Source organism: Octopus bimaculoides, chromosome 17 (genome assembly GCF_001194135.2).
Source record: "Octopus bimaculoides isolate UCB-OBI-ISO-001 chromosome 17, ASM119413v2, whole genome shotgun sequence".
NCBI classification, from domain to species: Eukaryota; Metazoa; Mollusca; class Cephalopoda; order Octopoda; family Octopodidae; genus Octopus; species Octopus bimaculoides.
The window spans coordinates 8,256,335-8,270,787 of record NC_068997.1 but is presented as its reverse complement, the minus strand read 5'-3'; the positions used below and the strand labels follow the sequence as shown (position 1 = coordinate 8,270,787).

At 33.0% G+C, this 14,453-nt stretch overlaps 1 protein-coding gene across 1 annotated transcript in view; it reads left to right on the top strand.

The window, feature by feature from the left end:
• LOC106880481 (glycerol-3-phosphate dehydrogenase [NAD(+)], cytoplasmic) overlaps positions 1-14,110 on the top strand; it is a 32,793-nt gene extending 18,683 nt beyond the window's left edge. The window contains exons 4-10 of the mRNA XM_052974122.1: positions 411-479; positions 2,020-2,110; positions 5,010-5,122; positions 5,508-5,628; positions 7,524-7,633; positions 10,571-10,677; positions 11,201-14,110. Of these exons, the coding sequence (XP_052830082.1) occupies positions 411-479; positions 2,020-2,110; positions 5,010-5,122; positions 5,508-5,628; positions 7,524-7,633; positions 10,571-10,677; positions 11,201-11,303 (714 nt within the window). The 3' untranslated portion in view covers positions 11,304-14,110. The remainder of the gene's footprint in view (positions 1-410; positions 480-2,019; positions 2,111-5,009; positions 5,123-5,507; positions 5,629-7,523; positions 7,634-10,570; positions 10,678-11,200) is intronic.
• The last annotated feature ends 343 nt before the right edge of the window (positions 14,111-14,453 follow it).

Genomic DNA, 14,453 nt, shown 5'->3' with positions numbered 1-14,453 from the left:
TGGTGGTGGTGGTGGTGGTGGTGGTGGTGGTGGTGGTAATTATAATAATCATATTTTTTAACAATAATAATATTTAAATAATAATAATAATTGGTTTGTTATTTATTGACTTGAAAAGATGAAAGGCAAAGTTGATCTTAGTTGTATTTGATACCAGAAGGTATTGAGTTTGTAAAAATCAGGAGTGTATATTGCAGGTGTGCTAGATGTGTGCTGCACATCCATTGAAAATGGCAAATTCATTAATAAATATTAACTTCATTTGTTAATAACCACAAATCTTAAAAGAAAACTTTTGTTATACCCCTGCCTGAAATTTGGTGTTATTGGGTGTGGCAGTACACCCAATGCAATGCTGTCACTCCATCTTTCTCTGCAACTATTTATAATAGTAACATATTTGGTTGTAGGTTTCGGATGTTTCAGTCACCGATTTTCTACGTATTTCTTCTGATGGCAAACATAGCAAAAGATTGTCGGTAATTCTGTGCTATGCAGATATTTCACGGGACTTTGTTTGTAGAGCAATGTTTTTATTTTTTTATTTTCTCTCTCTCTCTCTCTCTCTCTCTCTCTCTCTCTCTCACACACACACACACACACACACACACACACACACACACACACACAAACATACACAAGCACACACACAAACACACAGACATAAACACACACACAGACACACATACACAAACACATACACAAGCATGCACACACTCACGCATGGACACACAGTCTCTATAAACTGTAAAAAAGGGAAACTCCACCAACTCTTTTAACCCAATTAACTTTACTTTTGAGTTACAGAAAAGTTACAATAAAATGTGTTTCTTAGCAGAATTATAATAATCCTATTTATTATAGGCACAAGGCCTGAAATTTTGCAGGGAGGGGGAACTTGATTACATCAACCCCAGTACTCAAATGATACTTGCTTTTTCTTAACCTTGAAAGAATGAAAAGCAAAGTCAACCTCAGTGGAATTTGAACCCAACCAGGCTAAATGCCACAAAGCATTTTGTCTGGTTTGCTAACGGTTCTGCCAACTCACCACTTTAATAATAATAATAATGATAATAATAATAATAATAATGATGACGACGACATTTTACCCCAGTGGCACTTTGATGGCATGCACTGCTCTCTTACTCAATAATAACAATAATAATGATAATAGTAATAATGCATAACAAAAACAGCAGGACTTACAAATATATATAAGATACAGAAAATTGCACTACTGGGCACTGCACACATCCTACGCAAAACACTCTCTCACTAAATAATATGCAAAACAGTAACCATAAGAGCATCACAGCAAACCACAGCACATACCCAAGGCACACAGAGCTGCGCTCGGTAGTGAAGTGAAAGCACGTTATAAAAATAAAACTACTGAACAATAATAATAATAATAATAATAATAATAATAATAATAATAATAATAATAATAATAATAATTTCTTTTGACAGTAGGGCAAAGAATGAGAGGACAATACATAATAATACCAACAACAATATCTAGGACTACATCATCCTATGTCCTTCCATTTTTAGGATGAGTTGAGGATGTTTGACTGCTACTAATTGTAACAGATTGATCAACTGTATAGAGAGTCCATGATTAACTTGTGTAGAGAGCAGTATTGAAGAGAAGTGAAGCAAACTTGAGACCAGTGCAGTAATAGTAGAGGTTGACAGAGCTCACAACATAAAAAAGAGGTTATAGTTTAAAAGACCTTTTTACAAATGTGAACAATTCTCATTTTTATGCCTGAGAAAGTATTTATCCATTGGTTACTTAATATCATATTTTACTGACTGACATTTGAATAAAAAAAAAGCTTTCCTGGTTTAAAATACAAGATACACATTTGGTATACACTGTTAGTATAAGAAGGCAGTTTTTAACTTAAATAAATTTGATTATTCAGCATCATCCTGATGCAGTTGTAAGAATAAGCAATAAGCAAATTACTTAATATGGAGCTGTTCATAAGAAGTGACACAGTGTTATAGTCCCTTTTTTTTTTCTTTATAATAAGTAATATCTTGTTATTGTTAAAATTTACCAGGTTATCACATCCATTGTCGCTGATACAGGAAAAGGGTATGACAATATGATATCTAAAACAAAGTATTATAGCTTACTAAAATTTATTTATCTAATTTTATCCTTAAGTTTTTAATACTCATTTCTGCGCCTTGTTCCCATTTTCTTTTCCTCTATTCCTGCTTAGTTCTAACTTATGTTTTGTAACTGTGTCCCTTGTAAATTATATTTATTCATTTGTATTTTTGTTCCCCTAAATGGATAATACTACCATTTTAAATAAGTAATATTTCACTGCTAAACTTTCCTGCTTTCATTCCATTCAATCCAAGAATCAAAGGTCAAACACAAAGAGAAACAATGTTTGTATGTTTGTAGTTATTTTAATGTCTTCCAGCTTGTAAAAACTGTCTTATTTTAGCTTCAATTAACTGAAAGGTCATAAAAACCCACTGCCTAAAAGGTGTGAGTGTGCATGTGTAATATCTCAGTTTCCAGGGCTAAGTACAGCTAACAAAAAAGTTAGCTTTGCTAACTGCTAATCCACTGACTAAGAAAGTTAACTTTGCAAATGCTAAACCACTAAACAAGGAAAAACATTAGTGGAAGCTAACACTAAATGGTAACTGCTAATTTTTATCATATGAATTTAGTTTCGGTTTGGTTTGGGAGCTCTAAAACCCCTAAAAACAGGCCTAGAGAGCTGAAATTTTCATGTTGTAGCTTAGACATAGAGCTCTCCAAAAGGGTATAACATGCCAAGATCAGATGATGATCAAGGTGTATGCAAACAATTAAACGAACAAATGAAATTAAACATTAGTGTTTTTATTTACTGTACAAAAGGTATTAGATGAATCAAAAAGGTATAGTATAGCATAGGTATCATGCCAAGGTCGGCTGATGACTAAGGTGTACCATTCTGGCTGGGCCTTCCCCATTGCCTCAATGTGATGCTGGTTGCCCTTCATAGACATCAGAATCTCAAAGTTACCATCTGACAAGGTGACTCTCTTGGCCCTCAAAATATCTTTGCCTATACAGAATAGGTACTCAACTGCAGCACTGGATGGTATAGTGGTGTTATACTTGGTGTATAGGTTGATCAAGACCTGCTCACCCAAAAAGGATACTTCAGTGAGGACCTCATTTGAGATGGCCTCCAGCCAGATCTTCATCAAGTTCTGCACCTGTAGCTCCTGCTCTCCTGGAATCGAGTGATGTTGCTGAAGAAATCATCTTCCTCATCCTCATTGCTGGTGGTACTGCTGCCCTCCTCATTGGTCTCCATTAGGGCTGCCTCTATGACGTGGTGTCCATGGTGTTCATTACTCTGCTAACCTGGTTGTTATTATAGTACTCCAGTCGGAACAGGTGAAACTTGGGGTGGAAGGCAGCGGCCAGCTGGTGCTCCACTCATCAGTAATGCCCACTTCACCACAGCCAGTAGAGGCCAACTCACCCTGTCAGTATCATGGAGAATGCCATTGGAATCAGTGACTGATCACACAAAATGGCAGTGTGAAAATTATAAAATAATTAAGGTGGCTAGCAACAATTTAAAACCAACAAGGAAATAATTCACTGTCACTATATATAAACTGACGCAGAGTATGATCAAAGCCTACTAAAAAAAGGTGACCAAGGTGGGAGACTCCACCACATGCAGCGGTAGCATGTTGTCAACAAACAGGTCTACAATCCTTCTGTCCCCCATAGACTGATGGACGCCAGTGCCAGCAGTTTGGTCAAACGCCTCGCCAATGCTGGGCTGGCGTGCTTTCTTTACGCATGGTTGCGACGACTGGTTACTAGCACTGCTACCAGAAGATTGCCTATGTTTCCCACGGGAAGAGCCGGCCTTGATCCTTTCCTCAAACTGGATGGCATAGGCTGGGTGTTTCCTCTTGGCATGTGACTTCAAGTTGTAGAGGCTCGTCACTTGTCCCTTGATGGTGATCTCCTTGGGCTGGCACATGACGCATCGGAAGTACAGGATTTTGGCGTTCCTCTTATCCCTTGACGTAAGGACAAAGTAGTCCTCCATATGGGGACATGGGTTCTGAGACTTCTGGCTCTCAACCTGAGCGACTTGTGCCTCACCCACAGCCACTGCAGGCTCCCCAACAGGCCCTTCATCCTCAGGCTGAACTAATATCTATGTATGTAGAAAGAGAGAGAGAGAGAGAGAGAGAGAGAGTAATGATGTATATTTCATTCTAATATCTTTATATCGAGCTTTCTATATTGATCTATACATTTTTATACCTACTTTCTTATTCATTTCTATTAATTCTGATCTTTATTCTTTGTTGAATACACCAAAATAAGAGCTATGCACCCAATGCACTAAATCTAGAACCCTGTTTCAGTTTCTGGCTAAGCCCATCTCACTTTACTAACATCACTAATATTTTAAGAAAATCATGAATGTAACAATAATTTCATCTCCTACCTTTTAAATTTGAGGCTTTGTGCTGGTGTAAGAAATCTTATTTGTAAAATTGGGTTGTGAACTCATAATTGAGGCACTATTTTATGTAAGCTTTTCTTTGTCTAGTAACCGTTTCAAATGGACGAAAGCAAAAGATATTGATTTTTTCCCTTGTCCCATTTTGAATGGTGTGAAAGGTAGTACATTTTCACTCTTATGATTTTGGGTTTAGCTGGTACATTTGGCAGGTTATTGTCATTTGTGAACTTGGAGCTACAAGCCTCTAATCATATATTTCTGCCTACAGAATAATTAAGCACAATTACTCAATTAACTTACTTAAGCATTTCCTTAAAACTCTAAGCTTGTCTTCAAAGAAATAAAAAGCCTGGTGTGGTGGTGGTGGTGGTGGGGGACGAAAGAAAAGAAAAGAAAACAAATAAAAAACCATTCTCAAATAGATTTAAGTGAATCCAAGAAGTAAAAAAAAAAACAATTTAAAAATTTGTTGATATTTTCCAGGTTGCAAAAAAAAAGAAGTAGGGCTTTTAATGAAAAATTTGTTTGATACAACTTATTTCCGATGCTCAGTTGTTGAAGATGCTGCAACAGTTGAAGCTTGTGGGGCATTAAAGGTAAACTGACAATTGCTTCAATGCATTTTAATTAGTTGACTTACCTGATTTGATTAATATTGACAGATTAAACGGCATTCCAGTTCATCAGTCGTTACAATATTCAACATTTAGTTCCACATTTAATTCTTCTTCTAATTTATAATATAATTGCATTTCTAGAAATAAGAAAGCATTTTTGTTTATATAGGGATGTTTGTATATATGTTTTTATGGAATTATTGAATATATAGATGAGAATATGTTCATAATAGGTCAGGCTTGGTTATATATTTGTCAACAATTTTAAGATTTTGGTTTCTGTGTGCGTGTGTGTCTGCATGCATTTATATATTCTAATGTCATATACATTCTAATATCATGTATGCTGTTGCTTTCACTGTAGAATGTAGTCGCTGTCGGTGCAGGCATTGGTGATGGCCATAAAATGGGGGATAATACCAAAGCCGCAATTGTCAGACTTGGCATGTTGGAAATTATAGAATTCATCGATTTCTTTTTTAAAGGTAAGAATTATTTTGTTTTTATTATAGTTAATGGTATTTCTGGAAAAGAAAATGAATAATATTGATTTCAGATTTTGGGACAAGTCCAGCAATTTTCGAGAAATGGGTACGTTGATTACAGAGACTCCAATACTCGGATGGTATTTATTATATCAACCCCAAAAGGATGAAAGGTAAAGTCAACTTCAATGGAATTTGAACTCAGACTGTAAAGACAAATGAAACACTACTAAGCATTTTGCTTGGGATTCTAATGTAGTATTCAAATTGCCCAATAAATATAGACTCTATTGTTGATGTTGTATCATTTACAAATCTTCTGTAATAATGATTATTAAATTAATCCTTGTTTTTTTTTTCTATGTGATCTGCTATATATTCTGTCAAAAAATGAAAATAAGTACATTTATTTGTAGATTTGATATCTTAATATTTGAATTGTTCCTTGACATGAAATTAATATACAAATCTGCCATTCTGTAGGTTTAGTGCTACAAGTGCTTTTGTGTCTTCTGTCTTTAAATATCCATCAATCAATTGTTGTTATACAAATTACCTAATTCAAGAATTCGTTCAGTACCACTATAGTTGTCAGTCTACATTTATAAAGTGTGGTGACACATAAAAGGTACCCATACTGATGCCATGTGAAAGGCGTCCAGCACATTCTGTAGAGTGGTCGGCGTTAGGAAGGGCATCCGGCCATAAAAACTAAACCAAAAACAGACTATGGAACCTGGTGCAACTCTTCAGCTTACCAGTACAAACTGTCTAACCCATGCCAGAATGGAAAATGGACACTAAATGGTGATGATGAATGCTGAAAATTCACTGCAGTTATTTGTCTAAATCTTCTAAAAGGCAACTTTTATTTATTTGGTGTCGACCAAATAAAAGTGTCTTTAACATACTCTATTCAGAATCAGACCCTATTTGATATATTGAGCTCATGAGTTAACACACCAAACAATTTGGATCTCAAGACTATTATTTTCTAATGGTTTCTCACGTAGCCACAAGATTACATATTTGGTGGAAATTATATAATTGATTCAATCAATCTTTGCATTTGACTGCTACTTTATTTTGTTTGACGCCTAAAAAGGGGAAAAAGCAGAGTTGACCTTTGCCAAATTTGAGCACCTAACTTAAAGGGACGTAACCAAATATTTATTTTGTCCAGTGCTCTACTCATCTTTTCTGTCCGTTCTCCTACCATTGTTCAGTAACAACAGTAAACAGCAGTTCTTTATTTCAAATGGTTTTAATCCAGATGTGCAGTTATAGTTTTAACCCTTTTGTTACCCTATTTCTGTTGAGATGCTCTGTGTTTCTTTCAATTAATTTTAAATATAACAAAGAATTTAGTAAAATAACTTAGTTACCATTCACCTAATGTTAGGTACATAAATTGTGACTAAGGTTTGGTGGAAGATTTTAATTCAAAGCTTATGAAAACAAGACATTTGTACCACAGAGCCAGAACTGGTTCCAGCTGGGTTGGTAACGAAAGAGTTGACATGTATTTGTATTTTCTGAAAAGTTTAAGTGTTACTCTCATTTTTTTTTTACTCTCTGTAATGCTACCTTACAAGCCGTTAGCTCACATTCTCTTCTCCAATGTTAAATTTTAAAATAGACTCTTATAGGATCTATTCCCATGTAAATATTGTTATAAACCAGTATTGATTTAAAATTTGACGTATCTCAATTTCTCTTTTAAATATCCTTATTGTTTGATGATTTCCATAATAAAGATTGGATAATAGTTTAAGAACATAGTCTTACTAAAACAACTATAATTTACAAAGACTTAAATTATTATTGCTAATTAACATTATTTGATTTTGGCAATGACTTAAACAATTATTGAAATAAATTGTTTCTCTTCTTAGAGTCAAATTTGAGAACATATTTTGAAAGTTGTGGCCTCGCTGATCTAGTAACTACCTGTCATGGTGGACGAAATAGGAAATTAGGAGAAGCTCTTGTGTACTCTAATAAGGTATACTATTTCATCTATAATTATCTTTATTGAATGTTTCTTGTAATATTTACACTGTTTTTATATTGATTAATTGATTAGTAAAGAACAAACTAATTATTTGTATTTCTCATAGATTATATCAACTTTTACATTAAGTATATTTAGCCCTTTATCATTTAAACTGGCCAAAATATTCTGTTTTATGTTCAAACCAGCCAGATCTGGTCTCCCATACTTACCCTGCAATGTCTAAAAAAAAAAAAGGAGCAGTTGCATTTTTTTTTTATATCTCACACCTATGAGATGATGCATGAGTGATTCAAAACAATGGAATAAATAAGCATTAAATTGGATAGAATAAATTGAATGCTAAAGGATTAATAATTCTTTTAGATATTTGAATATTTATTCAAAGTTGAATCCTAAACATATAACCAGACACTTCATTTGCATGAAATACATTTAAATTTGAAGATCCCCATACTTTATTTACCTAATGAAACCTTGAAATATTGAATATTTAAACATATATGTTAGTTATATTTACTAAGGCATCATTACAATGGTAACGTCATAGCCATAAGGATAAAAGTTTATTTTTTTACAGAATATTATCATTATAAGTTGTTTCTATTGCATTCATTGACCAATGCCTTTGAAAACTTGTGATTACTTGATGTACCTTCCTTGTAAGTTCTGTTGTCTGGGTTTAAAGGTACATTAGTGACTATAAAGTATGCAAGTCTCTTTTCTAAGTTTTAGAAATCAATCTATCCTCAAATACAAGTTTGTTTATATTCCAAGAAGGTCTGTGTAGCATCTGAAAGTTTATTTTAGACAAGCAAAATAAAAAGAAACAAAACGAAATGAAAACTTTTGTTTATAAGATGCTCTGCTGTGAACAATATTTTCAGTTAATCAATCCTATGTTATTTGGAAATATCTGTGAGTGGTTGCCTACTGCTAAACAGTAAGGCTATTCATAAAAGAAACAGGATGTCTCAATGTTGACACCTACCTTAAGAGACTGATTTCAATATTTCTTGAGACACACAAAAAAAAAAGCAAAGTCTGACTAGGAATAACAATCCTTTGATTCGAGAGGACAGATTTGTTGGTGATCTTCTTCATAATTGTTTCCAAGATCATACTGTTATTGTTCTCACATGGTTTCTGTTCTGGAGTTTTGTTACCATCAACATTGAAATTGACAGTCATGTCATTGTGTGATTGGGTACATATGAGGGGTGCTGGAAAGTTCCTGGCTTTGGATAACAGAAAATACAAGTGTGGATCAGTTGATTATGATTTCATTCAACATCTTCCCCCTCTCAGATTCATGCACTTATTTCAGTGGTCCTTCAGTTTTCCTAAGCCCTGTAAAAGAACTCGGAAGGTTGGGCATCCAACCAGGTCTTTCCCAACACCCTTAAAACCAGGAATTTTTCAGCACTCGCTTGAGGAAGGAAAGTGTTTTAAAAGGTAAATAGACAAAACACACTCACTTCTCACTGATGAGGAACAAAAGGAATTCTGATCTGGAAGGGAGAGAGCGTAGGGGATTTTATCTTCAGTAGTAGTACTTTTCTGTGTACTTATTTTATTGATCTATGGGAAATTCCTCAGTCTCTCTTTGCATCCAAACGTAGAACATGAAGGGACATAACTAAGTACCGTAAGAAACTTAGTCTGCTATTGATTTGCTTTGTGTGATGATCTTTTACGTGGTTACATTTTAATGTTTCCACTACAAATCACACATTCAGGTGCAAATGAGGGATTCCTGGCCATATTTCTTTCTTGCTTATTACATCAGGGTAACTTAGAATCCTATTTGTTTCATCTCACCATGGTACTTTGCCACCAGTTTTTGTGGGTAGCATCTGGAGTTTGACCCATGTTTCACACACACACACACACACATGTGGTTGTTTGGCTGGAAACTGCTGCTGCTTATAGAGTGAGAGACCAATTCAGCCAATCTCCACACTAGAAAAGAGCATTGGTTTTCTTGTTTTTTTTTTTTAAATTGTTTTTGAAGTTTTATAATTTTAATTTTATAACACATAATTTTAATTAACTGTGAACCAGGCCACGGCTTAAATACACAAACTTATGCAGACAACTTACTTTCTTTTTTTTCTTGGTCTAGAGCAGGGGTTCTCAAACATTTTTCACGCATAGACCCCTTTTGATTACTATTTTATTCTAGGGGATCCCTAAAGCTATTTGATGTTTAAACACTAGTTTGCAATACAATAACCAACACATACAACTAAAGCAAAATCTTTTCAGGGGCCCTTAAAATACTATTGTGGATCCCCAGTTTACTATTTTGTTGTGTGAACCCCCAAAAATCTTTTATGGGCCTTCAGGAGCCATATGGACCCTGGCTGAGAACCATTAGTCTAAACTAATGGAGAAAAGCAGTAATTTTGGTTTTTTGGGCTCCACTAGGCTGGAGAACCAGATAAGGTTATAGGATGTAGATGTTTGGAAGCAAAAGAAGAGAGGTTGCTAAAGAAAGGCAATGGACAAGGAAATGATTGAATTTTGAGGTACAACTGACTATATAGAGTAGGGAATAAAGAAGACTACATTGATACAAGTTATAGTTGAGCAAATTGTGAAAGTTCACAATGCAGAGGAGCAATTTGATATGATGACTCTAAAGAAGCCTTTACTAGTCTTGGAATACCTATTTATAAATGTGGCCAAATTAAAGAACAAATCAAATTTCAGTTAAGATTAAAGAGCACATTCATTTACACTACATTTTATTCTAATTTCTTCATTATAAGAAGGGTCCTGGAATGATCTAGAATGACCATTATATTTCCAGTATAATTATGACATAATACATTCACAAGTATCATACACAACTCACATAACCACATTTGTAACAACTGTGTTTTACAACATGTAAAGTGTAAACTTTCTGATTTTATTTTAAAGACCCTTATTGAACTGGAGGAAGAGATTTTAAAAGGTCAGAGTTTTCAAGGACCTTTAGTAGCCAAAGCAGTTTTTGAAATTTTGAAATCCAAAAAGATGGTAGAAAAGTAAGTCACATCTAATTGAACATCAAAGAAATAATTCTTTATCTTTTATCTTTTAATTGTTTCTCTTGCTTGACTGTGCCCATGCTGGAGCATCACTGTGAAGGGTTTAGTCTAACAAATCAACCCCAGTACTTATTTTCCATGTCTGGTACTTATTCCATCGATCTCTTTTGCCAAACCACTAAGCAATAGGGTTGGGTAGGAAGCATACACAAACTCAAACACTCACATACACGCACACACACACACATGCACGCACATACACATGATGGCTTCCACACAGTTTCCGTCTACCAAATCCACTCACAAGGCATTGATTGACTCAGGGCTATAGTAGAAGACGCTTGCCCAAGGTGATGTACAGTGGGACTGAAGCTGAAACTATGCCGTTGCAAAGCAAGCTTCTAAGCCACAAAATTATTCTTTTATCTCAAATAAACATGTTTTATTTATGGATTTAAGATTGATTAAAGCATTAACAAATCTTTTCCTGAATGATTCACAGAAGTTATATTTCTTTCAGGTTCCCAATATTTGTGGCTGTCCATTTGATTTGTCAACGCAAAATGAAAACCTCTGAATTTATTAACTCTCTGATGAACCATCCAGAACACAAAACTCATTGAGATTTTATTTATATATTTCAGTTTAGCTTATTTGTTTTTTTCTAAATTGATAGGTTAATGCTTTTATTTTTGCTGCTTTCAATGTTTTTAAAATTATTTTGAATTATTGCTTGCTTTTTTCTTTTTTTTCTTGAGTTTACTCAGAATTGGTTTAAGATACATTTTACTTTCAAGGAAAAATTGAATTTATACTAAATTCACCAGTATTATTAACTTTAATTTATTCAAGAAAGAAACAGCTATTTATTTTTAAACATAGATTCTTTTTCTCTTTTTATGTAGATCTTCACAATATCATGGCTATATTTATTGCATCAGCTCTTACTACAAGCATAATATAAATAATGCTTCTTGCCGATATTGCTGGAATATAGGAGTCAACAGAAACTTAATGATTTCATTGGTGAAATGATGTGGTTCTATATCTGAAAGACTGATTAATATATTAGTCTACTAATACTGAACTTTTCCATTTATGTATGATATATATATATATATATATATATATATATAAATAACAATAAAAATAAAAAAGGGGTTTGTATAATAGTGTATAGAGGAATATATTATTCAAAAGAATTCCAACTCTGTCCGTTTTTATGTTGTATTTATATTCTTATAAAATTAATGTGGGATATAGAATATGGAATATATAATATATATAGTAAAATGAAATGAAGTATTGAATGTCTTATTGAATATTAAATATATAAGGACATTAAATATATAAGGACTAGTGTACTTTCCTGCTTTCTAGCAGTCTTCGACCTTGAAGACTGCTAGAAAGCAGGAAAGTATACTAGTCCTTATATATTTAATAGTCAATATTTCATTTATTTGTAATGCTGTGGTATTAACACGACATAAATATGCATGAACATTTTATTTAATTAAATAATGTTGAACTCTTTTGAATTTTGGGCATGATTCAATGAGTCAAATTTTAATATATTCTGTTCTTCCTGCATGTAAATATCTGTATATTTATTTATATTTATATAAACCTATTTTAGCAGAATGAAATGATATTTATGTGAGCCTGTGTGTGTGAGTGACAAAAAAAGAGACAGGCAGCATGTAAGTATGTAAGTACATAGATGGAGTTCATATATACATGCTGGATTCAGAAAACAACAATATATTTTTATTATTATATAATTTATCTATTTTTATTTAATTTCATTTGTTTTTAAGATTTAAAAAAAAATATTACTAATTTGAAGACAACTATTTTGTTCTGTTCATGATATAAGTCTAAAAAAGGAAATGGAAATATAACATTTTCAAAGTTATGTATTGATGTTTCATTTTTGAAATACAAAGAAATATATTGCTATACACCCTCAATATAACAATGGCTTGCTGTAATGGATTTTCATTTATACAGATTTCATTCTTTAAAACTTTTTTTGGAATGGTTAAACATGTAATAGAATGTCTCATAGCTCCTTGGCTCTTAGAGGCACCATTTCAGTTTTTAGCTTCAAAAAGAGATAAATTAAAACCTCAATTCTCTAGCTTGTTGCTATGAAGAGATAAAAAAAAAAAACGTATTTTGAAAAGTAAAGAACCTTATTGAGTTCCACTCAGTGGAGTAACGTGGATGCTGAGTCCAACTTAATTTTCATAAAATATCTGATATGAGCTCTGACATTTGTCTCCAAGCCTTGTCCACGGGAAGAATTAGCCAGCATCTGTAAATTATACTTGTCAGTTTTAGACTTCTGTCAATACTTTGAGCAACATGTTATTTTTACACTTTTTTCTTTTCCTTTTTTTAGTTATTTTATTTTGCTAGCATTTAGTCGGGGTGAAAATGGCAGTGCTTGTGCCCTTTATCTTTATAGGGTTTGTAAGACTGATGAGAGGAAACTATCCACAAACTGAAAAATTAGCCTAAATGTTTGGAAACGGTGAACTTCTCTAAGATCACCCAAGGACTAGGTGGAATTTGAATAATAATTAAAAAAATTTTGAGTGTTGGAAAAGAATATGTTCTTTATGCTGCTTGTTATAATTAACTAATCATGAACTTAATTTTATAAAGTGATGTACAAGTCTATTAGTTGCATAGTTAACATAGAGATGCCCTAAATATATGCCTCTAGTTCTTTGAAATGCTTGTACTGACTGGCGACTATAGTCAACTCTAGCTTAATCTTCATGAAATATTGACACTAGTTTTTTCTAATATTCTGTTAAAAAGAGAATTGAAGAGACATAATTGTAGGTGTAGTATTAGTGTAGATGTTTCATTATATGATTTTGTTAAAGTTTCTTTTTTTAATATAAAAATGGAAAAATTTGTGTAATTTCAGACAAACTTTTTTTGAAAAAAAAAAAGAAAAAATGATTATAGCTTTATCTTGTGTTATATGCAATTAAGTAATTGCCACAAGATTGTTGGTGTTGTCAAAGGATATATAATTCCTAAATTTGAAAGAAAACATGAGATGTTATGTTGGTGATGTTGCTGCTGAATGTGAGGGTGATGAAGATTGAAATCACAAAAAAAGCCAGAGACATTTTTAAAAATATTCCTTTATCTAATGTAGTTAGTTTGTACCTTTTCGTATTTCAGTGATGTAATTCAAGTTTTGAAAATGAACTCTTTTGAAAACAGTTCCAGAACTAAACTATTTAACTGTTTCACTAATTTATAATGTTAATTTATTATATTCCTATTCCAACATTCCAAATTCCATTTAACATGAATTTCCCAATCTTATTTGTCATTAAAATGTTATTTTCTTTAACTTTTCTAATTTTATATTCCTTGGAAATATTTATTAAAAAAACTAACACTTGTTCTGTTTTATATTGTTTTTTACCTTATTTCCCCATATAATTTCTTCAAATAGATGATAAAAACAGGGGGTGCGGAATGCTTAAAAGCATCTCTTCCATATTTCTAATCTACTTCAGTTAACCCCTTTAGCTAAAGAGAAAGATTTGTATTGTGATAATATAGCAGCATGAATTTGTCCCTAACTAAACAAGCTGCATGCTATAAACTGAAAGATAAATAGTTTATTGGAGGGTGAAAGAACTGTGTAGCAAAAGACTCCTTATGTGTACAGAGAATGGAGAGGATATACGTTTGTATATATCTATGTGTGTATGTATGTAATATGTAGTATGTATGTGTGT